This window comes from Canis lupus, chromosome 28, assembly GCF_011100685.1.
Source record: "Canis lupus familiaris isolate Mischka breed German Shepherd chromosome 28, alternate assembly UU_Cfam_GSD_1.0, whole genome shotgun sequence".
Lineage (NCBI taxonomy): Eukaryota > Metazoa > Chordata > Mammalia > Carnivora > Canidae > Canis > Canis lupus.
In genome coordinates, this window is record NC_049249.1 from 14,469,407 (window position 1) to 14,494,706 (window position 25,300).

At 40.4% G+C, this 25,300-nt stretch overlaps 1 protein-coding gene and 1 long non-coding RNA gene across 3 annotated transcripts in view; one reads left to right on the forward strand and one right to left on the reverse strand.

The window, feature by feature from the left end:
• Nucleotides 1–25,300, reverse strand: part of FBXW4 (F-box and WD repeat domain containing 4) — a 116,840-nt gene that overhangs the window by 63,128 nt on the left and 28,412 nt on the right. Inside the window, exon 1 of one of the 2 annotated variants that reach the window (XM_038578579.1) lies at nt 17,973–18,709. The exons of the other annotated variant lie outside the window; for it this stretch is intronic. Within the exon in view, the coding sequence (XP_038434507.1) occupies nt 17,973–18,694 (722 nt within the window). The 5' untranslated portion in view covers nt 18,695–18,709. Of the gene's footprint in view, nt 1–17,972; nt 18,710–25,300 lie in introns of those variants that run through there. 2 annotated transcript variants of the gene reach the window in all.
• LOC119866577 overlaps nt 17,867–25,300 on the forward strand; it is a 38,268-nt gene continuing 30,834 nt past the window's right edge. Inside the window, exon 1 of the long non-coding RNA XR_005380520.1 lies at nt 17,867–18,106. This is a non-coding gene — a long non-coding RNA (uncharacterized LOC119866577). The remainder of the gene's footprint in view (nt 18,107–25,300) is intronic.

Here is a 25,300-nt window from a genome sequence, read left to right on the forward strand (position 1 = left end):
GATACACTTAAGATTTGAGCATTTCACTGTATATAAATTTTTCTCTTTTTTTTTTTAAGATTTTATTTTACTCCTGAGAGACACAGAGAGAAGGCAGAGACATAGGTAGAAAGAGAAGCAGGTTCCTCACAGGGAGCCCAATGTGGGACTCGATTCTGGAACTCCGGATCACACCCTGAGCCAAAGGCAGATGCTCAACCGCTGAGCCACCCAGGCATCCCTGTATGTAAATTTTTCTTAAATGGAAAAACCCATAAACTAATATATACCAGTCAATTATATGCATGCATGCTGAAGTGTTTACAGGTGGAGTGTACTGGTATCTGCAACTCACTTTGAAATTTAAGTACAGTAAAATGTTAACTATAGATTCTAGGTTGTGGGTATATGAGTTATAACAGTACATTTCATCCAACTTTTATGTTTTAAATTTGTCATTTAAGAAAATACTTAGAGTCTCAAAAGGACTTTCTGGGTGAGGAAAGTTTGAGCAGTAAGAGATAAGGGAGTACACCAGCAACAGGAATGACATGGTTTGTGACTGGCTTGGAGTGGTAGGAGATAGGAAGAAGAGCTCAAAGCCCCTCTGAAAATGCACATTTAGACAGAATTTTGAAATTATGGGCAAGAATTTGAAAACTTCATTTTAGGCCCCATAGTTCCTGTGTGTTTCCCTGGCCTGCTCCATTGGACAATAAAGTTATATTGCTTGAGGCACAGAGTGATAACCACCATGTCTATTCGAGAAAAAAAGAGAGAGACATGCATTTCTTCCAGTCTCTGCTATTCGTTCACATTTACTACCCTCTACTAAAAGGCAACAATGAAGTACTGTTTTCAAGATTACAACAGATACAGGTTAGAAAGGATGATTTTGGGGGTGCCTGGAGGCTCAATCGGCTAAGTGTCTGATTCTTGATTTTAGTTCAGGTCATGATCTCAGGGTTATGAGAATGAGCCTCACAACAGGCTCCATATTGGGCACAGAGCCTGCTTGGGATTCTCTCTTCCTCTCTCCCTCCTCTCTCTCTTTCCCTCTCAGAAAAAAAAAAAAAAAAAAAAAAAGATGATTTTGGCAGGTGGAAAGAGAAGATACCTAATCCATTTCTAGATAAGTAATATTCTACATCCTGACCTCATCTCATTTGCCTATTTGTATACTAAACTATTTTTGATTAATAAAATGACACATGCACAGGGTAAAAAACATACCAACAGTATGAATAGTTAACAATGCAAAAGTGACTATATATACAGTCTCTATATTCTGATATATGCTGTAGATGCATATAGATTAGTCTGTATTTATACATATGTCGCTTTGAATTTAAAAAACATTATATTATTCTATTCATTACTTTCTTTACTTAAAGGTACCGTAGGAATCAATTCGTATCAATACACTAAGATCCATCTCATTCTAACAGCTGCATAGAATTCTGTTATGTAACTCTATCATTATTTAATCAATCACCTACTGATTGACATTTAAAAGATTTCCAGACTTTAGTTATTATAAATACTGCTGCAACAAATATCTTTATATCTCTATTTAGGTGTGAGAATCTATTAATTATTAGATTAAAATTATTAGAAATGGTATTGAATGGGCCAAAGGAAATTGATAGAAACTGTCAAATTGTCATCCAAAAGAGGTTTATACCGATTTACCCTTCTAATACCATATTAGGGTATTTCTTTCTGAATATCTTTTATTTTCTTCTCTCTTAAAAAATAAACATTTTAAATTTTAGAATAATTTTAGATTTCCAGAAAAATTGCAAAGATTGTACAGAGTTCTCACAGATCTTTCACTTGTCCACCCCTACTGTTAACATCTTACATAATCATGGTATATTTATATGTTCAAAGCTTAAGAAATTAACAACATTGGTACATTACTATTAACTAAATTCTAGATTTTATTAGTTCACCAATTTCTCCACTAATGTCTTCTCCTGTCCTAAGATCCCATCTAGCTCACCCCATTGTACTTAGTTATCATGTCTCCTTAATCTCCTCTGGTGTATAGCAGTTTCTTAGTCTTTCCTTATTTTTCATGATAGTGACATTTTTAAATTTTCTTTTTGTCTTTGCCATTCTAAGAGGTGTAAAAAAAAAAAAAAAAAAAGGTTCCTGGGGCACCTCTGTGACTCAGTCAGTTAAGCATCAGACTCCCTGGTTTCAGCTCAGGTCATGAGCTCATGAGTTGTGGGATCGAGCTCCGAGTCCAGCTCTGCACTCAACAGATCATCTGCTTAAAGATTCTCTCCTGCTTTTCCCTCCACTCACTCTCTCTCTCTCTCAAATAAGTAAAAATCTTTTTAAAAAGTTTTCCCCGTTTTTTAAATATGTACAGTATTTTTTCTAATTATGGGTAAGACTGAATTATCTCGTTATATGTTTGAAAGCCATTAGCATTTCTTCTGGGAAATGCTGTTAATGCCCTTTGTCCCTGTTCCTATAATGACTGCGATCTTCTTCTTATGAGTTTGTAAAGGCTCTTTACACATTGTATAGTCAATTTTGTTCCAATTTATTATTCTATTCTTACAGCATTTTATCCATGCAGACATTTAAAAATTTTGATCCTTGATTTCATGTCATATCTTTTGAAACACTTTAAAGAGAATGAATGTTCAGGAAGGGGTTTCTTATTACAATTTCCTGACTAAAAGATCAACCAAAATAGATTTTTTTTTTTAAGTAGACTCCATGTCCAACGTGGCACTTGAACTCAAGACCCTTCAATCAAGGATTGCATGCTCTACCGACTAAGCCAGCCAGGTGGCCCCAAAGTAAACTTTCATTTCAAATCTTACTATGGAAAATCTTTCAGCATAGTGAATAGATTTTAGTTAACCTAACTGAATACTATCTTAAAAATTATTCAGAATGTTTTAATCTCTCTGGATCATAATTCTAAAGATTATTTATTTAACATTTAATATACTGCTTATGATGTGCCAGGAACTGTTTTCATTTACCTAATGACTACTCATAGTATCAATAAGTGTTTGTTGATAGGAGCAATTATACTTCCTGTACTCTATCCAATTAGAAGACCCTGGAAATAAGCAATTAGCAAACTGGCTGATATTCAATTTAAAAAGAGAAAGCCAGAAATAACCCAAACTGAAATGAACTTAATATATATCAAACAAAGTAAAATTTTAAAATAAGGAAAGAAATCACTACTTCGTTAGTGCTGTTGGGTTTGTAGAGCATGTTTCCAACTTTACGATAAAGAAGGGAGGGAAAAGGAATATACAAGTCTAGAAAGAACATGGGAAATATGTATTCTAAAATAGTTAATTGGGTCCCATTCTCCCTCACTTATTGGGAATGCTATGGGACAATGAGAAAATGGTCAGACCAATGTGCTGGTCTGACACTATAAATTATAAAATGAACAATTAAAAATTTAAAAAATAGGGGCTCCTGGGTGGCTCAATTGGTTAAGTGCCTGCCTTTGGTTCAGATCATGATCCCGGGGTCCTGGGACAGAGTTCTTCACAGGCTCTCTGCTCAGTGGGGAGTCTGCTTCTCTTCCCTCTCCCACTCCCTTTGCTTATGCTGTCTCACTAACAAATAAATAAATAAAATCTTTTTTTAATTAAAATTTTTTTAAAAAATTTAAAATAAAATAGCCAACTTTGGGTGTTTTAATTTTCTTTGTTTTTATGTCTTTCTAATTTTTCTACACTGTAATATTTTGGTGAAGAGGAAAATACTCATTAAAATAGTAATGCTGGTGATAGAACTGGGTATCAATAGAGAAAAAAACTGATTTAGATTATATCTCATAACCCAATATAATAAATCCCCCCAAAATAAAAGTGAATTTAAAATTTTAACTAGATTTTAAGTGTTTAAATTTTAAATACTGCACAGAAAAAAGGAGTAAAATGAAAACAAAATGAAAATAAAATTTTAAAATAAAGAGTAAAACAACAGGTTTACAACAGTAAACAAAATTAACAATACTAAAGGTACAAGTTTTATCTCTAAAACATTTATGGGACTGATAGAAATCTACCAGAATAACACCCTGTCTCCAATACCCTGTCACCCATAGCCAACAGCAGATAAGACCAGTCCCACCATGTCCACATGATGAAGCACCCCACAACATTAATAGAGACCTGCATATTAAAACAATTATTGGGGATGCCTGGGTGGCTCAGCGGTTGAGTGTCTGCCTTTGGTTCAGGGCATGATCCTGGAGTTCTAGGATCAGAGCTCTAGGATTGAGTCCCGTATTGGGCTCCCTGTAGGGAGCCTGCTTCTCCCTCTGCCTATGTCTCTCCTTCTTTCTGTGTGTCTCATGAATAAATAAATTAAAAAACAATTATTAAAGTGCCACCTCACATCTATTATTAGGTGGAAAAAACAGAAACTGACTTTGGTTTTATAGAAAGGTTTGGGTTTGGTTATATATTGCAGGTAGCACACTGGTATAACCTTTCAGGGAAGAATTCTGTTGAGAATTGTTGAGTGATAGCTTCTGACCCAGCATTCCCACTGTGGGCACTAAATCACAAAGAAATAATTCAAAACAAAAAAATATATTTTTTACAAAGATATTTATAGTTGCAGCTATATATTTGAGCTAAAACCTGGAAGTAGCCCAAATGTTTGTCTGTGAGGGAGAACAGTATACTCATGCAATGGAATATATTGCCTCTAGAAATGACAAATGTGGAAATGGCCAAACATTTTGGAAATGACCACAGCAAGCAATGGTAATTTTAAAATGAAGTCAAATTTATAAAAGTAGAGGTGAATAGACACTACGTAAAATAATGTCTCCATAAACAAGTCAGGTGAATAGATGGTGCTTTGGAAGCAAGTTTATATATCTTACATGATACATTTATTCATTGTTGTAGTTTGGGTTGATAGGTCTCTCGATTTACCTTTAACTAAATAATAGATTAAATGAAATTGTGAGAAAAGCCCAGAATGGACACTTAGGTAATTGGGATCTGAATCTCAGTTCTGCCTCCTACTAATTATAAAATTGTGGTCATCTGACTTCTCTAATGGTCAATATCTTCCCCCCAGAAAGGACGATAGTATTTCTCACAATCGCGGTTTTAAAATGACAACTAAAACAAAAGACAGTGTAAGTACAAAAAAGGTTCATTCTTTTTACATAAATATAAATACATGTAGGAGTTAATATCGATTAATGGTATCATCCCTGAAGCTAATCCAATAATCATTTATTTTTCTTCTAGCTAATTTAATTACAATTATTAGAAATTGCTCTTCTAGGGGTGCCTGGGTGGCTCAGTCTGTTAAGCATCTGCCTTCAGCTCAGGTCATGATCTCAGGGTCCTGGGATTGAGCCCCACATTGGACTCCTTGCTCAGCAGGGATCCTGCTTCTCCCTCCCCTTCTGCCCCTGTTCATGCTCTCTTTCTGTCAAATAAATAAAATCTTTTATTAAAAAAGAAAGAAATTATTCTTCTAATATCAAACATTAGTCCTCTTTCGGGCTGAATGATAAGGATTTGGGTGTACACACATTAAAGCTAAAATGAATTACTGAATTCATCCACTGGGTGAATGCGGTCCCTGGTTTCCCATTGCTAGAGAGCAAGCCTCACTACCTGATGGAGAGAGAACTTAGGACAATAAAAGACAGTTAACAGGATGGACCAAAGAACTGAACTCTTAATGAGAAAGATGAGACTCTCAGTCAAATCTTATCTGCAAATCTCCCAGGTATGTAAGAAGACATCCTTGGGAGCTCACCTTTCCTCTTGAGTTAGGTCCAAGTTAAGAGGTAGAGATGAAACCAAAAATTGAACATTCTGGATCACAGCAGGAAGGAAACAAGGGGGAAAGAATCAATGTATTTCTTGAACTGGGTTAAGGACAACAGTTCTCTCATCTCTCTGGCCACTTATCTACTATTTGGTGACACTTCACTAAAGGTCAAAGCACTGCCCTGAGGGCCTAATCACTGCAGCAAGAAATTTTCAAAGTTGAACTTTAGAAGCTGCTACCAAACAGCAGGTGCAGGTATCCTCTCCCACAACCGATGCCATCATTACAACACTTGGCTTTGGTCCTTCAAATCAAATTTCAACTTTTTAAAGCCACTCCCAAATAAATAAATAAATAAATAAATAAATAAATAAAGCCACTCCCTTTGGCTTTGACTTGAGAAACAGTACCATGCTGTTAAAAGCAGCGTAACAACTCAGCTTTTTCATCCCTTTTGCCTACTCCATCATCTTTGATGGTTAGTCTCCCCAGCTGGTGGCCAAATCCTATGTATATTCTTATTGGCTTCAGCACCTGAAAAATCAGAAGGAATAAAAGAAAATCTTTCTGGGCAGCCCCGGTAGCTCAGTGGTTTAGTGCAGTCTTCAGCCCAGTGCAGGATCCTGGAGACCCAAGATTGAGTCCCACGTCAGGCTTCCTGCATGGAGCCTGCTTCTCCCTCTGCCTGTGTCTCTGCCTCTCTCTCTCTCTCTCTCATGAATAAATAAATTTTAAAAATCTTTAAAAAAAAAAGTTTTCGAAAAACATCTTTCTCTGAAAACAGGATATCCATCTCCCCCTACTGTGAGACCTGTCACAGTCCAGTGAAAGGGGTCAGTAGAACAAGGCAGCAGACATGATTAGAAGACAGGAGCAGGTGCCCCTTGGAATTCAATAAGGACCCTTGTTCCCATCTTTGAGATGCTCTGTGGTTGACTGTCTCTCCAACATACTTGCTGGTGTAAAGTGGGGGTGCTCCCCCCAAAACGATTAGTGTCCTGTAAATAAACCCCTCTCAAGGCTGTTAATGGGGGCTGTTAATGCTGGGAGGAATCTCTAACCAGGCTGTGGGCCTGGTGGAACTCCCATTTTCCCAGCACTCCTTCTCTTGCCTCAGGCTCATTTTCCACTTGGCCCCCTCCCTCTCAGCTTTCCAGCACATCGGCACTTCGTCACTATTACAGTTTGACCACATTCCTGGGCACAGGACCTATTTTAAACAAAAACAAACCAGCATGCACCCATGGTTAGCTATCGAGCCCCTTAAAATCTTGGCAACAAGTGAGTCCAGAGGGACAGAAATTAATCTAGGCAGTTATCTAGAGTCCCCTTTCATTCCACCTCTCTGCCCTCACACTCCAAACTCAAAGCAAATAAATAAACCTAGTCTGAATAAAAATGCCTTTGGTGAAGGAGGATCTAAGTAAGGGTCTATTGGAGAGATCTTAAACCAGCATGGTCTCTAAAATCAGGAAGCTGCTGCATCACAGCTCAGTTTCCCCCTCTGCCCCATCTTGCAGTTTGGTTCCCCTTGATGCTGTGGATGCTACCTCCGTGGCATGACTGTCATGACTTCCATAAGCATAAATCCCTACTGATTTGGAAATTCGGCAAAGGAGGGCATCTGTCCACAAATGTAGAACAAGGCCATCTCAGGGTACTTTGGGCTAAGGAGGGGAGACAGGACTATGCAAAATGATGCTTGGGGCTTGGTAGCACTATCTCTTGATTTATTTGACCCTGCTTTCCAGAAGATATTCCCCCATGTTGCCTGTATCTACTAGTTCTTCTACCAATACTAAGAATTTGGCTTTAAGGTACAAGTTTTTTGTTGTTGTTGTTCTTTTTTTAATGCAGTCCATTTTATTCCTTTTTTTTTTTTTAAGATTCTATTTATTTATTCATGAGACACAGAGAGAGAGAGAGAGGAAGAGACATAGGCAGAGGGAGAAGCAGGCTCCCCACAAGGAGCCAGATGCAGAACTCAAGGACCCCAGGATCACGACCTGAGCCAAAGGCAGACATCAACCATTGTGCCATTCAGGCATCCCTCCATTTTATTCTTCTTAAACCACAAAGTAGAGTCTTTGGTTGTACAAACATCACTAGTTACAGGCTTGCCAACAGTTCCCAGCTGGGGAGGAGGCAGTTAGTAGACAGGCCAGAACTCCTAAGGGATCTCTTTAAATGCTAACACCCAAGTTAAAAGACTTGGGCAAGGGTGGTGGTGCAGGTGGCAGTGTACAAGTATTTATACAGCCCAAGGCAGGAAACTTCTAACTCTTCACTTACACTTGCGTTAGTCTAAATCTTCCAATGGCCTCAGCCAAGGGAGATGTAATTAAGATTTATTTATTTATTTATTTATTTATTTATTTATTTATTTATTTGAGATCGAGAGGGAGAAGGCTCACATGAGATGAGAGAGGGGCAGAGAAAAAGAGGAAGAGAGAGAATTTTAAGCAGACTCCATACCCAGCACAGAGCCCAACAAAGGACTCAATCCCACAACCCTGAGATCAGGAGCCAAAGTCAGAAGTTAGACACTCAAGTGACTGAGCCACCCAGGTGCCCCAATTTAGATTTTTTTAAAAAATCAATGAAAAATCATCATATTGTGTTAAATTGCTTACGCTTCTGGCCAGGAAACAGGTGGAATAGCCCCAACACCCAGGGTGAAGTGAGATGATAGGACCATGCACAAGAAGAACAAGGAGCAGACCGACCTGTCCCTTGAAAGGCCTTCAAATGTCAACTCACCGGCCTCCCCTCCCATTGTCCCACACTATGCCAGTGAACTCCAGCCAAGCCCATCTCTTCTACATTCATTTTTACATCCATATCTGCTCCTAGATTGCCAGCACCAGCCTACCTCATCCCTGACAAATGCTTGCTTCCCTCTTCTGGGGACTAGTCAAATTCACCCATTCTTCAAGCCTCTACTTTCCTAAGTCCAGCAAACAGTCCTCTCCCTCTTATGTGAACCCCCAGAGTGAACATACCACAAACTGAGGCACTGTTAACTTCTTGCAACTGTATTTTTCATTTGTCCAATATGTCATAAATTCCACAGGATCAAGTCTTAACCTCTTAGTACTTCTAAAAGTATATCCCAACCAGCATGCTACAAAGCAATGGTATACCAGGAACCCTAAATAACTGTGCCATAAAACCTCAATTTACAGAATTTATTTTCATTCAACTAAAATCCACACTTTCCTGAAGATTTCAGACAAACTACTGAGCCACAATGTGGCCCATGACCCAATTTGCTACAAATAAGATGAAGATCTTGTGTTCAGAGGAAGGTATATGAAAGGATATAAGAGAAAAAGGTCAGGGCGGTAAATAGTTTTACTCAAACAGTAACATACCAGATGGTGAATAAATAAATATACAGGTTTTTCAACTTTCTAAAACTTGATTTTTTTTAAATTTACCTTTTAATCCTTTCATGTACTACCAAAAATTCTAACAGCATACAAAAGTCTTAAGACACAAAAGGGGAGAACCCTGTGTCTAACATAATAAGTATTTTGATAGATACTGCTTTGGAACTGCTTAAGTTCTCAAAAGCACAATTCTCCCTTTGGCAAGTCACACTTTCAACAACACCTGTAGCTTTTCAGGAGCCTGGGCACACTACCTTCTAGCTCCAAAGTCCTTTCCTAAAGATGTATAATATACCACACCTTTAGGAATTCAGCCAAAGCCTCCAAATTCTTATGCTAGAGAAGCTCAAGGGAAGGAACTGAGCAGATAAATTACCTTAATGTGGTACCACATGTCAAAGTTGTCCATAGAAGTTTTAGAAGCACTGAGGCATAACTCCAATTCATAACCCTGAATATAGGATTTAGGACTGTGTTCACACTCACATCCATTTCCTTCTACTATTGGTCAAGTTCTATATTTGCAGGGCACTTGACCATGCATGTTCTCCAAGACGTTAAGAGATGTTAAGCAGGAGGAAATATTTATGGTCAACGCTTTGGACAATGCTGGTTGAAACAAAATTAAACGGGTCTCTCTATCACAAGACTTCTCAGTACCTTTAAGTTACTAACAGGCATTGTGAACCTCCCAGAAAAGGCATGTGGAGCACAGCATTTTCCATACTCATTTGATCACAGAATCAGTTTTTCACAAATCCCAAAATACAACTTTCATAAAGGGTAATCTAGCAGTTTCTGAGCATAAATGACAGCAAGAAAGATGCCACTATTTTTTGTGAACAGGCCATCCTCTCAGTGAGTCATGAATTAGGTACTATCAGCTTCACAAGTGGACTTTGTTCTCATACCTTGAAAATGACTTTTCCCTGGGCTCCCCATCTGAAATGTAAGGAATAATCACACTGCTCTGCTTCTTGGGGTTGTTTTTTATTGTTTTTAATCTTGCAACTGTGTTCCATATTAATCACTAAAACAGGTTCTCAGCCCAAGTAGCCAGGCTTCAAAATCCCTGGTGCCCTTCCAGCCTGGATGAAGGGATGGAAAGAACATGAACCAGACGCCACCCAGAAAGTTTTTACATCTCCAGTTTCGAAGCCATTATGATAAAGTCAAACTGCAGCCAAGATACCGGATAAATAGAGGTTCTTCTTTACTAACTCCCTTCTAGAGAGAGGCCCCTTATGCGCACACAGCACCTATATCTGAATCTTGACTCAATATGGACTTTCTTAAAAAAAAAAAAATTCAAAGAAACATGGGAGGTCAAAGCTGGAGCTACAGGAAAGAAAGAAAAAGATGTACTGGGAAAAGACTATTGCCCTTTCTCTGCAGAGAAAGAGCCCATTACAAGCTAGTGAGCAGGGGAAATATCATTCCTTTTGGTGAAACAGCTTTCCAGGAAAAGTATCTCAACATATTTACTATAAAACAATTTAATTTCCCTGTCCCATCACCTGCCACCCCATCCCCATTCCCCCAAAAAGCCCACATATTGTGGATTTCCTCTCATTCTTGGCAGAGTTACCAGAAGAAACATAATACCCCCTTCGGACTGCTCCCAACAGCTGCTGGAACAAGATGGGGATCTGGGGTAACCTTCCGAAGCTGCCTCTAAAAATGACCATTCCCCCTGCCAAACCACGCAGCCAGTGAACATAACACTTGTCTTTCCCTACTTTCTTAAAGCAAGGAGAGACCTTCCAAAAGCAATAGAGTCCCCTACTCCAAAATACTTGCCTCTGCCCATCTGATCTCCTCAACTTGACCATAAGCTGAAACTTCTATAGGGTAAGCCCCACTGTGTGTCTTCCCTAACAAGCATTTCTTGAAACAGTCCTCTACTACTTCACAGGACTAGTGTCTTTTATTTGTTTGCTTAACCTACCAGCTTCCAAGTTTGGATTTTACCAAACTCCTATTCAGTGTAATTTCCTTGCTTCTGTCCACTTCCCCAATACCACATGCCTTGTACACACACACACACAATACCACATGCCTTGTACACACACACCTCCTTTCAGGTCAAGAGCCTTGAAAAACATAAGTCTAGGAACAAATTCAGCAATGACTGTACCATATCCTAGCCCTTGCCCTTCCCCTACATCATTATGTACTAAATGCGCTTCAATTCTGTTAGAAAAGCCCCATCGCCAGGCAGCAGAGAGACTTCCAGTTAGTTTTCAGCCTCTCAGCTGAGACCACCAACAAAGAACTTCATGAATGTCAACTGGGGGGAGAGGCAATATCTCTTTTGGCTGAGGAGAAACGGGACGGAGCCTCCAGCATCATTCCCCAAAGGTGACAGCCGGAGCTGAGTGAAGACCGTGAAAACTGTACAAGAGCTGAGGGAAAAAATATAATGTAAGGAATGATTCGGAATCAGGGGCAGGAGAAGGTGGAGGGATGAACTGGCTGACCCCAAATGTCTTTTCCATCTCTAACTCCTATGATTCTTTGACCTCCAATTTTGTGCTGCAGACATGGAATGGAAAGTCAACAGACGTGGCGATGTTTTGAAAGAGCCTGGCGGTCTGCTCTTGTCATTTAGTGGCCTTTGCATGTATTTTTTAAGGTGTCTCTAAGCCCTGTCTTCATTTCACAGTTGTCACCTTTCTCAGCAATTTGAGCTCATGTCAAATACCAAAAAAGAAGGAGAAGAAGAAAGAATGTACTGGCAATTAATTGTGGGCTAAAGAGGGGGCAGCACAGGGCCCATTGGGTGGCCCAGACTTCCAGGGAGGGAAACGTGGATGGTTTGGGTCTAATGGAGAACTGACTTAGAGTTAAGGCAGCTAAACCTCTAACAGGAGATAAATTCTTTCTCCAAATAGTCTCGTCCTCAGCTTTAGATCCAGTTCAAGCGTTCACATGATTCAGGATTCATGAACAGATTCTTAGCACAACCACGTCATTTCCATTGATTACGACTGGATTTCCATCTAAATTCTGTTCAAATGTGAGCATAACTACAGAATACAAAGGACTTCCCTCAAGAATAAACCAAATCTGGGGTACCTGGGTGGCTCAGTTGGCTAAGCATCTGCCTTTGGCTCAGGTCATAATCCTGGGGTCCTGGGATGGAGCCCCGCATCAGACTCCCTGCTCAGTGGGGAGCCTGCTTCTCCCTCCTCCTCTGCCTGCTGCTCCCTCTGCTTGTGCTCTGTCAAATAAATAAATAAATAAAATCTTAAAAAAAAAAAAAAAGAATAAACCAAATCTTTAGATACTTAACCTAGTCTGACGGTTGATGCAACTGAGGTAAATTCTGGAGCTTAGCCAGACTCTGTAGATCAGAGTGAGGGGTATGCCAATTTTCACTGAAAATTCAAAACTTGACTCTGTCCTCACTTTTTCAAACAGCTGATATCATCTTAAATTTTCAAAATTTACTGGCCTTAAGAAGAGTCTACCTAAATACTACCTGTTCTGTGGTTAGGAGTCAGAACTAGAAACTAATCCAATGCCAGGGTCAACCCAGAGTTAAGGTTACATTGTCACACAAAGATAATTATTTTCCATGTCAAACACTCAAAAATAATTTTAAAAAAAAATCTGTATGGTTTCTCATTAACCTTACTGTCAGTTTGATTCCAGGAACTCACAATCTTTACCTAAGGTGAAGGTGCTAGGCACAGAAAATTCAAAGTATGGGATACTGAAATATTTTCAGAGATCTCATCCCAAGAGGAGTTGCTCATCTTACAGACTGTGAAGACTTTAAGTTTCCTCCAGGTTTTTGCTTGAATGTTAGGAAATTCATCCCCTACTATTCAAGTTTTGCAAGACTGCAAAGAATATAAGCAGCTCTGTATTCTCAGTCCTGGAGGGAAAGGCCTCTTCCATTCTTCCAGTTTGCATTTGGAGGTACTAACTGCACTGGACCATTTCCTGCTTCCACAGGTGTATTGTTTTATTTATTTTAAGCATGTAAACCGAACTCAACTTTTATTAACTCACAAAACTATTTAAAAAATAAGGCCTTTTCAAAACGACTAAAGAGAAATATATCCGTCTATGAAATTTTTCAATCAACTGGAGAACAAGGGACTCTCCTTCCTAGGTAAGGCAGAAAGGAGGAGAAAGCGTAAGCTACTTTAAGTTGTTAACTGTTCTCTGAAAATCACTGTTCAGACCTTAAATGTAACCAGGCAGCAATGCTTCTCCAGGTCAGAGTTAGGAAAGGAAACTTTATGCTTTCTGGACCAAAAAAATGCTCTTAGGTGCAATCATTTTAAAACAAACAAACACACTCTGCTTATCTGTGTCCATCTTACCACTCTGGACGTTAATCATCACTGAAATAGATACCCCATTCCCCAGCCTCAAAGAGCTCCAAGCCTGCAAGACCCTGGCTGAGGAATGAACGTACATGCCAGGGCAAACACCTCAGAGCCTTACTTCCTTACAAACTACCTATTGTTAATTCTAGGCAAATCTACCTCAAGTAAATGCAAGAGAGCACCCAGGTATTGCTCAAAGGATATTTAAAATTCAAGTTTGAAAACATATAGGACTTAATTTGGGAGGAATTAACATAAGACTGGCAAAAGTGTTTTTAAAAAACCCTTTGATTATATATACACAGGTATACTGTATTCTCCGTTCTTTGCTCTTGCTCGTTTTCAGTATGGAAATGGACAGATTCTGGAATTTACTGATTGAACCTTTGCTCTTCCACCTGTCATATTGTCTGTCTACTTCTTGCATTTAGCCTTCATTACCGACTAACAGGGTTAAATTTCACTGTTTTGTTCTTGAAGACTGAACTAGGTTAGTTTCCCCCCTACCCTTCAGGGAAAACTTAAAAGACCGCTATATGAAACATTTCCTTGATTTTTATATTAAAGATATTTCTATTCCCCCAGGCTTCATAAAACGTTCAAAGAAAACTGATTTTAAACCAGATGACTGACTCAAACTGTCTTTGTGTTAACTTTGTTTTAAAAGCTCAGGACACCTACCCACATTCACTGTTTAGGCAAGAGGCCTAAAGGGAAGCAAATTATTTGTTTGTGGTTTTAAAGTGGCCAAAATGCCTTCAAGCACAAGTATAAGACCATTAACAAATCACAAGGAACCAAAGCAGTTCATCTTACTCAACAAAGCTATGATCAGTTTGGAACAGCCAAACTGAATGGGACTTGCCCTGGGCCGGAAGGTCAGTAAACCTTAGCAGTTTGTGTTTCTGAGAATCAAGAGGCTCTTATAGCAGGGAGTGCAGACCCTAGGCCCACAGGTTCTGCTGTCATGCTTCCAAAAACATTCAGGACAGGTGAGAGAAACTGAGCTGTGTGTGTGTGTGTGTGTATGTGTGTGTGTTTCCTCCACCTCCTGTCTTTAGGCAGCACCTCCAATTCAAACCATCTCTTTTGCTAAATACAGACTAGAGAAGCCAAGCAATTAAAAAGCTCCATTTTACAATTTATTGAATGCCTACTATGTGCTGAACGCTGTGCTGATGCTTACACATTAGTACAAATGGCCTCATTTTACTGGGTAGGTTATTACCATTTTTTAAAAGATTGATTGATGACACAGAAAGAGAGGCAGAGACACAGGCAGAGGGAGAAGCAGGCTCCCTGTGGGAAGCCTGATGAGGGACTAGATCCCAGGACCCTGGGATCACAACTAAGCCAAAGACAGATTGCTTAACCACTATGCCACCCAGGTGCCCCTATTCCCATTCTTTATAGATGATAAAACTTAGGTCCAGTGAGGCTGTGTAACTTCTGATAAGATGAGGTTTTGTATTGTGCATAAAAAAATATTCCACTGTCCTGTCTGCAATTTATTAGCCCAAACCATAAACTACAGCCCTGCTACCATCCAAGCAGCCATAGTCTCATTATACTTTGGGCCCAGGCTCCCTGATGCCCTAAGAGGACTGGGGTGTATGCTGTCTCCCTCCAGGGATGACAACCACCTCTCTTGGTGGCTTATCACACCTCCTCAGCTGTCCAGAAACAGACCACACTGGTAAACATTCTCTCCACCTGCTGTAACATGCATAACTTCTCCCCTCAACTCAGAAAACATGAGCAGGGACCCTGGTCTTTATGAAGTGCCGTGGTAAAACGACTTCCCTAGAAGGTCGAAGATACCCCATCCTAGGACACAGGCAAGAAATCAGAACACACATGGCTAATAAATAATAAAGCCATATCACTTGACAGTCTCAAGGTTCTTTATAACTATAAACTCATCTTCATTTTATTGTTTTTCCTCACAGAACACTCATTCCCAGGATCTCTCTTTTAGAGTATTTGAAAAGGAAAGAAAAATAAACACCAGTTATTTGATTCATTCAGTTTCTATTAGGAAAGAAAGCCAAGCTTTGCCTTAGTTGCCTTGGGTTTCAGTCATTTTAGCCAACTTCCCTTAAAAGTCAACTGATAAGTTCTTTCAAAGATTTTTTTTCTTAGAAGAAATGAAGGTAACAAGACTGCACACCAAAAAAATCCCAAAGAATCATCATCATACTAGATAACAAACTTGACTAGATAACCAGACAAAAATCATACTAGAATAAACGTTAAATAAAATGATCAGGTTCAAAATTTACAAAAGATAATAGTAATCTTGTCTGTCATTAGTAACAACACCCAGCTGAAAAACATACTGAAATAAAAACAAAATGCGTAACATATGTAGGAATACTTCATAATAAATTGACAATTAGATATATGTGAACTGTACAGTGAAAACCACAGAAACCTCTGAAAAGGCACAGAATTTTTTTGCTGGGAAGCTGAGTGGGAGTGGAGACCTGACACACAAAAAGGATAAATCTAACCCTAACCAATATTAGACTCTACCAAAAAGCAACAATATGTAAAATAGTATGAAAATTGAATAATTTGTGGAACAAAACGGAGTTCAGATGTATATATATATATATATACACATGTGTGTGTATGTGTATACACACATAAACAATAATTGGCAACATAAGCTTTCTAAAACAAAGTGAAAGAGAAGGATTATTTAACAAAAGGTACAGAGGTAACTAGGTAGCTGTTTAGGGAAAAAAACGTTAAATTCACCCTTGCAGCAGAATAGAACTGATATTAATGAAAGCGTTAACTATTTTAAAAAATTGAATTATAAGAAAATCAGAATATCAAAATGAAGATTTATCAGATCTGTGGAGAAATTATAAATTTCTCAGCTTTGGGGCAAAAAAAGGAAAAAAATCACAAAAGACTGACAGATTCTGATATATGTAAGTGTGAAATTTCCACAGGCTAGAAACAGTAAAGTAAAAAGGACTGGGGAAAATATTTGCATCAAAGATGACAGATGAGAGCCTAGTATCTATGACCCACAGGATTCCAAATTTACAAGAAAAACATCAAGACCCCAATAATAAATGGGCAAAGACTAAGTACAGACAATCTCACAGGTGAAACAAACACATGGGAAAATATTTATTGGTGTCAGCAGTAAAATAAATAAATAAAAGGCAAAAAATTAAAACTATAACACTTAAAATCATATGCCCACTAAAATAGCTGATTTTTACAACTTCACATGAAACTGGCTTAATCATTCTTTGCTGGTGCCGACTGGTACTTGGTATAATTTTACAAACCATAGCCTTTGATCCAATAATGCCAATCTTGAGCATTTATCCTTAGGAACTTTTTTTAAAGGTATATGTGTGGTATGTGACCTATCTCAAAAACTGTTACCAAAAATGCTTTGTTTCATTGTTATCTATAATAGCAAAAATCTGGACACAACATGAAAATTTAGTATTAGAGGAATGTTTTTCATCTCAGGGTAGAATTTACAAACATTGATTATACACCTACTCTGCCAGGATCAGTAAGACAGCAACCGAGAGGGGGGAAGAAGTATGCAACTGAAAAGTAATTTTAAATAATGAATAGTTGTCTAAAGGCGATGGCATTATAGCTTTTATGTTTTTAAAAAAAAAACTTTAATGTTGTTATACTGTTTTAGAATTACCTTTTTTAAAACCCAAATTGGATGGAGTTCTAGGTGCAGTCTAAAAGCTTTTACTCACCAATTCTATTTTTTTCCCTTCCTATTTAACAGCTCAAGTGGTTCAAGTAAGTTTTCCATTCACAGGTCTCAGATACTACCCAAATCAGGCCAAACTGCAATCCCATGCCTTTGTATACCACCTAGACCGAATCCAGTCCCCCGCCATAAGGAGGCACCCTTTTTTGTGTCGCTCTGCCTCTATCAAGTCAAACTATGGTTGACTCTTGGGCCAGGGGCCTTCTTTTCAGGCCTGAGCCCTTTTCTCCATACTCGATTCTATCTGAGCCCTGCAGCCTAACCACCTTCAGCAGAGGGTGAGCGGATGAATGTCCACAAAGACGTCGGGACAGGCCACATAGTGGCGGTGGGTCCTACACCTGGCCCCGAGGAGGCGTCCGAAGCCGCAGACGAGCCTGGCTCCTGCGGGGACTGAGGCACCGAGGGACGACACAGTTACAAGCTGAAGGCAGTGCTTAAGATGGCTCATTGTGACAAGCCGCCCAGGGAGGGTGCCGACTGAGGGATGCTCCTGGGAGGCTTCCTCCGACGGGAGGGGGGGCCTCCGACCGGAGAGGGGCGCGGGGAGGGGTCCGGCCGAGGCCGGCTCTGGGCCTCGGCAGGCATCCGGGGTGCGACACAACCCAGGGCCGACCAGGCCGCGGCGCCCCGCCCTTTCCCGGGACGCGGGCCGGCCCGGGGCGGGGAGCGGGCGGGTGAGCGGGCGCTTACAGGTCGGTGCCGAGCCGCGTGAAGCCGGAGTTGAGCGAGGCCCGGGCTATCCGGCGCCAGAGCAGGTCGCAGCCGGTGAAGCGCCGCAGCCAGCGGCACACCTGCGCCAGGCGGCCGAGGGCCCGCATGTCCAGGTAGGAGCAGATGAGCAGCAGCAGCTCCTCCGGCAGGCGCAAGAGCGCTGGCCCCGCAGCTGGGCGGCCGGCCGGCTCCCGGGCTGCCGCCTCCTCCTCGGCTGCGGCCGCCATGGCCACCCCCGCCGTCCCTGCCCCCGCGATGCAGCCCCAAGCCTGACCCCCTCGTCCCTGCGCTCTGCCCGGCCTCGCGTCCTCCTGCCGCCCAGGCCTGGCTCTCCATTCCCCCTTCTTCCCATCACCTCTTCCTCTGGCCTCCTTGCCCGCCCCTGCGCTCCCCGCATCTCCCCGCACGATCCTTCTCGCCCCTTCCTCCACGCTTCCGCCTCCCTGTCCTTCCTCCTCCGGGCCTGCCCTCGCTCCCGCCTCGGCCCCCAGCCCCGCTGCCTCCTTCGCTTTCTGCAGCCCCGGCTTCCCTTCCGCCCCGCTTCCTCTTCCGCCCTGCCCGGCTCCCGCTTTTCCCTTCCCCTTCCCCTTCCTTCGCTTCCCCCTCGAGACCCTCCCTTCCTGCAGTTTCCTCGCCTCCCCGCCCTCTCCCTCTCCGGGCCCGCGGTTCCCAGGCGGCCCCGGGGGGCCTTGGCTGCCCATGAGCGGCCGCGGGCCCGGCCCCAAGCAGAGCCGAGCCGCCGCCGCCGCCGCCGCCGCCGCCGCCGCCGCCGCCCCGGGAGGAGGCGACACCATGTCGGACCGGGTCACATGGGGCGGCGCGGGCCGAGACCTGGGCCCGCCCCTCACACCCGCGGCCGTGGAGTCGGTGCGGGCCGGGCCGAGCCAGGGAGCAGACCCCCTCCCCCATCAGCGGGGCCGCCGGGAGCCCTGCGGGGAAGCACATGCGTTCACTCGTCTGGCATGTGAGGCCCGCTGCGGGCCGGCCAAGGCCCCAAGAAGAGCGTCCAACTTCCACAAATCTGCCTAGTTAGTGTCTCTGCCCTCAAGAAGCATGCACTTCTGTGGCCTTCCCCCTCTAGAAGCCCTCCTCTTCCTTGGGTGATGCCTCCTTTCTACAGGCCACCCCCCAGGGCCCCATAAAATCGCAGCCCTGGAACTTGGCATTTTTCTTAGCCTGGATAGGAACCTGGTCCCGACAGAGAGCTGCTGTTTTAGGCATTTCAGGAGGCTGCAGTCCTCTAGATCCTGAATCCAAAACTCCCCTGTGATGTTATCAGGAAATGGCAAAGGCAGGGGCTTCTTACTAGTCACCCCATAGAAGTGCAGATAGATTCTCCAAGGTCACCCAGGAGTCCTTCCCCCACACCACCCATACCATTCACAAGGGCACCATTCAAGAGAGCGCTAAGAAAACCCTAGTGAAGTCTAGAGGTGCTATCCAACACGTCGCGTTAGTAACTGTAACTATTGGGCATTTGAAATGTGCCTGATCCGTGGGACACCTGGGTGGCTTAGCGCTTGCCTTTGGCCCAGGGCGTGATCCTGGAGTCCCCGGGATTGAGTCCCACGTGGGGCTCCCTGCATGGAGCCTGCTTCTCCCTCTACCTGTGTATGTGTCTCTCTCTGTGTCTCTCATGAATAAATTTTTTTTTAATAATAAAAAAAAAATGTGCCTGGTCCAAACTGAGGTGTGCTATGTGAAATATACACCAGATTTTGAAGACTTACATAAGAAAAAGAATGTTGGGATCCCTGGGTGGCGCAGTGGTTTGGCGCCTGCCTTTGGCCCAGGGCGCGATCCTGGAGTCCCGGGATCGAATCCCACATCGGGCTCCCGGTGCATGGAGCCTGCTTCTCCCTCTGCCTGTGTCTCTGCCTCTCTCTCTCTCTCTCTGTGTGACTATCATAAATAAATAAAAATTAAAAAAAAATAAAAAAAAAGAAAAAAATGTTAATCATGTTAATACTTTATATTACATGTTGAAGTGATAAGATTTTTGATATACTGGGTAAATAAAATAGATTTTAATGTAACTACTAGGTAATTTAAAATTATAGAGGCACCTGGGTGACTTAGTCATTTGAGCATCGACTCCTGATTTGGGCTCAGATTTGATCTCAGGGTTGTGAGATGGAGTCTCCATCAGGCTCTGTGCTCAGTGGGGAGTCCATTTGAGATTCTCTCGCCCTCTGCCCCTCCCCCTGCTTGCCCATGCTCCAAATAAATAAGTAAATAAATCTTTAAAAAATAAACTTATACATGTAACTTGCATTTATGGCCCCAATTAGTTTTCTATATATAGCACTGAACTAGGCAGTAAGATTTGGGAGAGAGGAAGATGACTCTATCCCTGTGTAACCTGTACCCCAAATCCTATTTGAGGGTTTTATTTTGTATTTACATCTTAAGACCCATTTTCAGGGAGCAAGAATGAATCAGAAATCAACTCTGGAAATTATTCAATATCTAGGATAGCCAAGGGGATACCTAGGAAGATACTACATTGCATTATGGTGCTGCAGAAGCATCATGTAACAAGGTCAGACCGGAATCTGGCTTTGCCCTAGAATTACTTTTTGATCTTAGCAAAACAACAACAAAAACCCCACCTATTTGGCCTTTTAGTGTTCTCAGTTTATAGTGGAGATAATGCCTCTGCCTTACTTTCGAGGGATAAATGAGATGATCCCTGTAAAATGCTTTGAACTCCTTTAAGAAAATTCTCAATAATAGTTACAGGTCAAATCCTGTTACAAAAAAATACCCTTACCCCCCCCCAAAAAAAAAAACCAACAACAACAAAGGCTTTGAGTAGAAAAAGATTTCTAAACTCCTGCCAGTGGTTTACTTAAATAAAAGCAATATTTGATATGACATTCCAGTACAACTATTTAAACCATTTCTTAAAGATCATAGTATCATACTGTTAGAAGGCTTGAGGTAGGAATGCTGCAAATTGAGGTAAAGTCATCAACTCAACATTTGATTTTGCTACATTTGTGTACCATGAGCCATAGTGGAAGGAAGGCAGATGAATACAGCGTATGGTTCCTACGTTTTGTGTTCAGATTAGACATATTTGTAATTTCTTACTCTTTGATTATTTTTTAACCATTCCTCTTTAGAGTAGAGCTGAGTTTATGCACATGACCTAGTTTTTACTGGAGTACTTGAAGGCACAAAAAATTAATTAACCCAACATATATCAAGTCAGTCTTAAAACCCACCCTCACACAAATGTAACTTGCTCTTTACCCTATGTTACTTTCATTGATGGAGAAACTACACCATCATTCAAAAACAAATCATCCTCTTTCACACCCAAACTAGAGATCAAGTGAACTGTTTGAACTAATTATAGTTTAATGATTTACAAAAAAAAAAAAAAAAAAAAAAAAAAGCCTATTCACCATGTAGAAAGGAGCGCCAAAATGGAAAATTGGCATATATTCTGGTACTTGGTGGTGATGTGTATCCCTAAAGTCCTAAGCATGAAAAGAAACCCAAAACTATAGTCTTAGCTCAGAGAAGCAGCTACAATTTTTACTTTCAAGATTCTTTTTTGGGGACAGAGTACCTAAAAAAATCAACTATGGCTGAAAGATGGGTTTATAATGAAAGTAAATGTATATGTCCATGGAGTACCTGAATAGCATTTTACTATCCAAGAAAATAAATATATAAATAGCCCCATAAAAGAGAGATAGAGTAGAGTGGACTTTAAAATATCTTTAAGAAAAGTCACCAACTTCCTTGAAGTTCAAATTCAGGAAGCAATCATAATAAAATAATGGAAGGTGAAATGTACCTTTATTTTCATAAAGCTTTTTATTAAAAATTTTGATTTGCATAGTAATAAGCAAACTGAGAGCATTACACTAAACTTAGAATACCAGAAACATGGAATTATAAAAACTTAAGACTCAATATGAATTTTATACTAGGTATTTAGAAACACTAAATTATTTACTTTTAAAGAGGATTTTTAAGTGTAAAGTTCTTTATATGTGTCCATGTAAGTGACGCAAATAGTAGTGACTATTGCTGTTATAGGTAATACATAATGTATACTTAGGATTATAAAAACACTAAAATTGTGTGTTCTGTCCATTCTTATAAACAGAGGTGGCAGTTTCAGACAGGAACCCATGTACCCACTGGTTAACATTCAGGGCCCTAGCCTTAGGAATAGGCAGATTTAACAGGGGAAGGAATTATTGAGATGAATTAGAGAGAAAGGGATTATTTTGTGAATGACAGTTTTCAATGGCATACAGTGATTCAGATGTTCACCATTATTCTTGTATAATAATAGTTTATATTGGGCAGCCTGGGTGGCTCAGCGGTTTAGCACCGCCTTCAGCCCAGGGTGTGATCCTGGGGACCTGGGATCGAGTCCCATGTCGGGCTTCCTGCATGGAGCCTGCCTCTCCCTCTGCCTGCATCTCTGTCTCTCATGAATAAATAAATAAAAATCTTTTAAAAAAATAATAGCTTATTTTATTAAGTATATAAGAGCTTTCCATGTATTGTCTTATTCCTATCAACAATCACATGAGAAAGATACTATTAACCCAGTTTTTTAACAGGAGATGAGACTGAGGCCTATGGTCACATGGTTCCTAACCGGCAGTCTAACCTCAAAGCTATCCTGAACCAGGCCTTTGCCATACACAGCAGAAAATGGAATAAGACATTTCAGTGTCCTCTGAGATCCCTTGCAACTGATAAAGACACACTTAATATTATACTTTACCTCTGGCCATCAAGCAGTTCTGGTACCTAAATAAAAGCTGCTTCTAAGCAGTTAAAGCTCCTTTCTTATCTCCATTATTTTTTAAGAGTTAACTATACAGATCTACAGCCTCTTCATAATTTCTGCAAAAATTTAAAAGGACTTGTAGGAACTAATTTATCTTGCAAAGAAAAAAAATTAAACTAAATTTAGTAATTTGCTTCAGCTTAATTTTCTTCTGTTAAATTTAAGTAACAATATATATGTGATACATATTATATGAGCCTTTTTAAAAATAAATGTATTCCTACTTGTAAATATGTGAAGGAAGATTTTGTGAAATGATGTTAATAATGGTTATTTCGATACCATATGAGCCAATAATTCCACTAATGGGTATTTACCTAAAGGAAACAAAACACTAATTTGAAAGATATATGTACCCCTATGTTTACTGCAGCATTATTTACAATAGCCAAAATATAGAAACAACCAAGTGTCCATTGATACATGAATAGATAAGAAAGATGTGGTATATGTATACAAACACACACACACAGATATACACATGCTGGAATATTATGTAGCCATAAAAAGGATGATATCGTGCCATTTGCAGCAACATGGATGGACCTAGAGAGTATTATACTAAGTAAAATAAGCCAGACTGAGATAGACAAATACCATATGATTTCACTCATATATGAACTCTAAAAAACAAAACAAATGAACAAACAAAAGGTAGAATCAGACCTATAAATACAGAGAACTAGTGGTTGCCAGAGGGGAGGGGTAGGGAGCTAGGCAGAATGGGTGAAGGAGAGTGGGAGACACAGGCTTCCAGTTATGAAATAAATCAGTCACAGGAATAAAAGGCACAGCATAAATAATATGATCAATGATATTGGAATAGTGTTGTGTAGTGACAGATGGTAGCTATACTTGTATAAGCATGGCATAACATATAAAGAAGTTGAATCAAAATGTTGTACACCTGAAATTAATGTAACATTGTGGTCAACTATACCCAAATGAAAAAAAAATTTAAGATTTTATTTATTTATTCATGAGAGACACAGAGAGAGAGGCAGAGACATAAGCAGAGGGAGAAGCAGGCTCCATGCAGGGAGCCCATTGTGGAACCAGATCCTGGGACTCCGGGATCATTCCCTGAGCCAAAGGCAGATGCTCAACCACTGAGCCACCCAAGCGTCCTGAAAAAAAAAAAAAAAAAAAAAAAAATTAAACTAAGCTTCAGGCCCAGCATGGAACCCATCACAGGCCTTGAACTCACAACCTTGAGATCAAGACCTGAGCTGAAATCAAGAGTAATTGACTGAGCCACCCAGGCATCCCTCAAATAAAAATTTTTTGAAAAATAATGATTATTTCTAGGTAATAGAATTTTTGGAATTTGCTTTGTACTTTTCTGTATTCCACGATTTTTTAATAAGAGGTATATCTCACCTTTACATAATCAATAAAGTCTCTCAAAGAGAAAATAGAGTTGTCATGAGTCCAAACACACCATGCAACAAGAAAGTTGGAGATTTGAAACATAATTTATTACCAGAGTTAACTAGCGACCTGTTTCACTAAACTTTATTTATTCCATTTAAAATGTGTATCATGTATTAGCAAAATAAAAAATAAATTAGACTATCAGAAATGAGAAGAAATAAGAAGCCTAATAGTGAATACTGTATCTATAAACATGTGAGCATCTCACAAATAGAAGAATGGAGTCTAGTTTTCTTTTCAGAAATTATCAGGTTGGGGGATCCCTGGGTGGCGCAGCAGTTTGGCACCTGCCTTTGGCCCAGGGTGCGATCCTGGAGACCCGGGATCGAATCCCACGTCGGGCTCCCGGTGCATGGAGCCTGCTTCTCCCTCTGCCTGTGTCTCTGCCTCTCTCTCTCTGTGTGACTATCATAAATAAAAAAATAAAAGATAAATAAAAAAAGAATTATCAGGTTGGTAGTTTATGTTCATCATGCTAAATACTACCAAGATCTTTTTTTATGAATTCACTGTCTTTGTCATATTCATTTTTAAAAAAATATTTTATTTATTCATGAGAGACACACACAGAGTGAAGCAGAGACACCGGCAGAGGGAGAAGCAGGCTCCATGCAGAGAGCCCGACGTGGGACTTGTTCCCTGGTCTCCAGGATCATGCCCTGGGCTGAAGGCAGTGCTAAACCGCTGCCTCCCTTTGTCATAGTAAGATAAAATATTTTTATTTCATATGAAATAATTTTAAGGTAATTGGGGGATGGGCATTGATCTAATGAGCACTGGGTGTTATATGCAACTGAATTCTACCCCTGAAACTAATAATACACTATATGTTAACTAAATTGAATTTAAATAAAGATAAATAAATGATAAAGTACTGTTTAAAATAATTATGCAGAAAAAAAACAGAAGGAAATATGACTAAATGCTAGAAATGGATGCTTATGAGATCCAGAATCATGGATAGTTCTTTTTGCTGCTGCTTTACACTTTTCTGCATTTTCTAAGTCTTTTGCAATGAACATGTATTACATAAATAATCAGTTTTTGA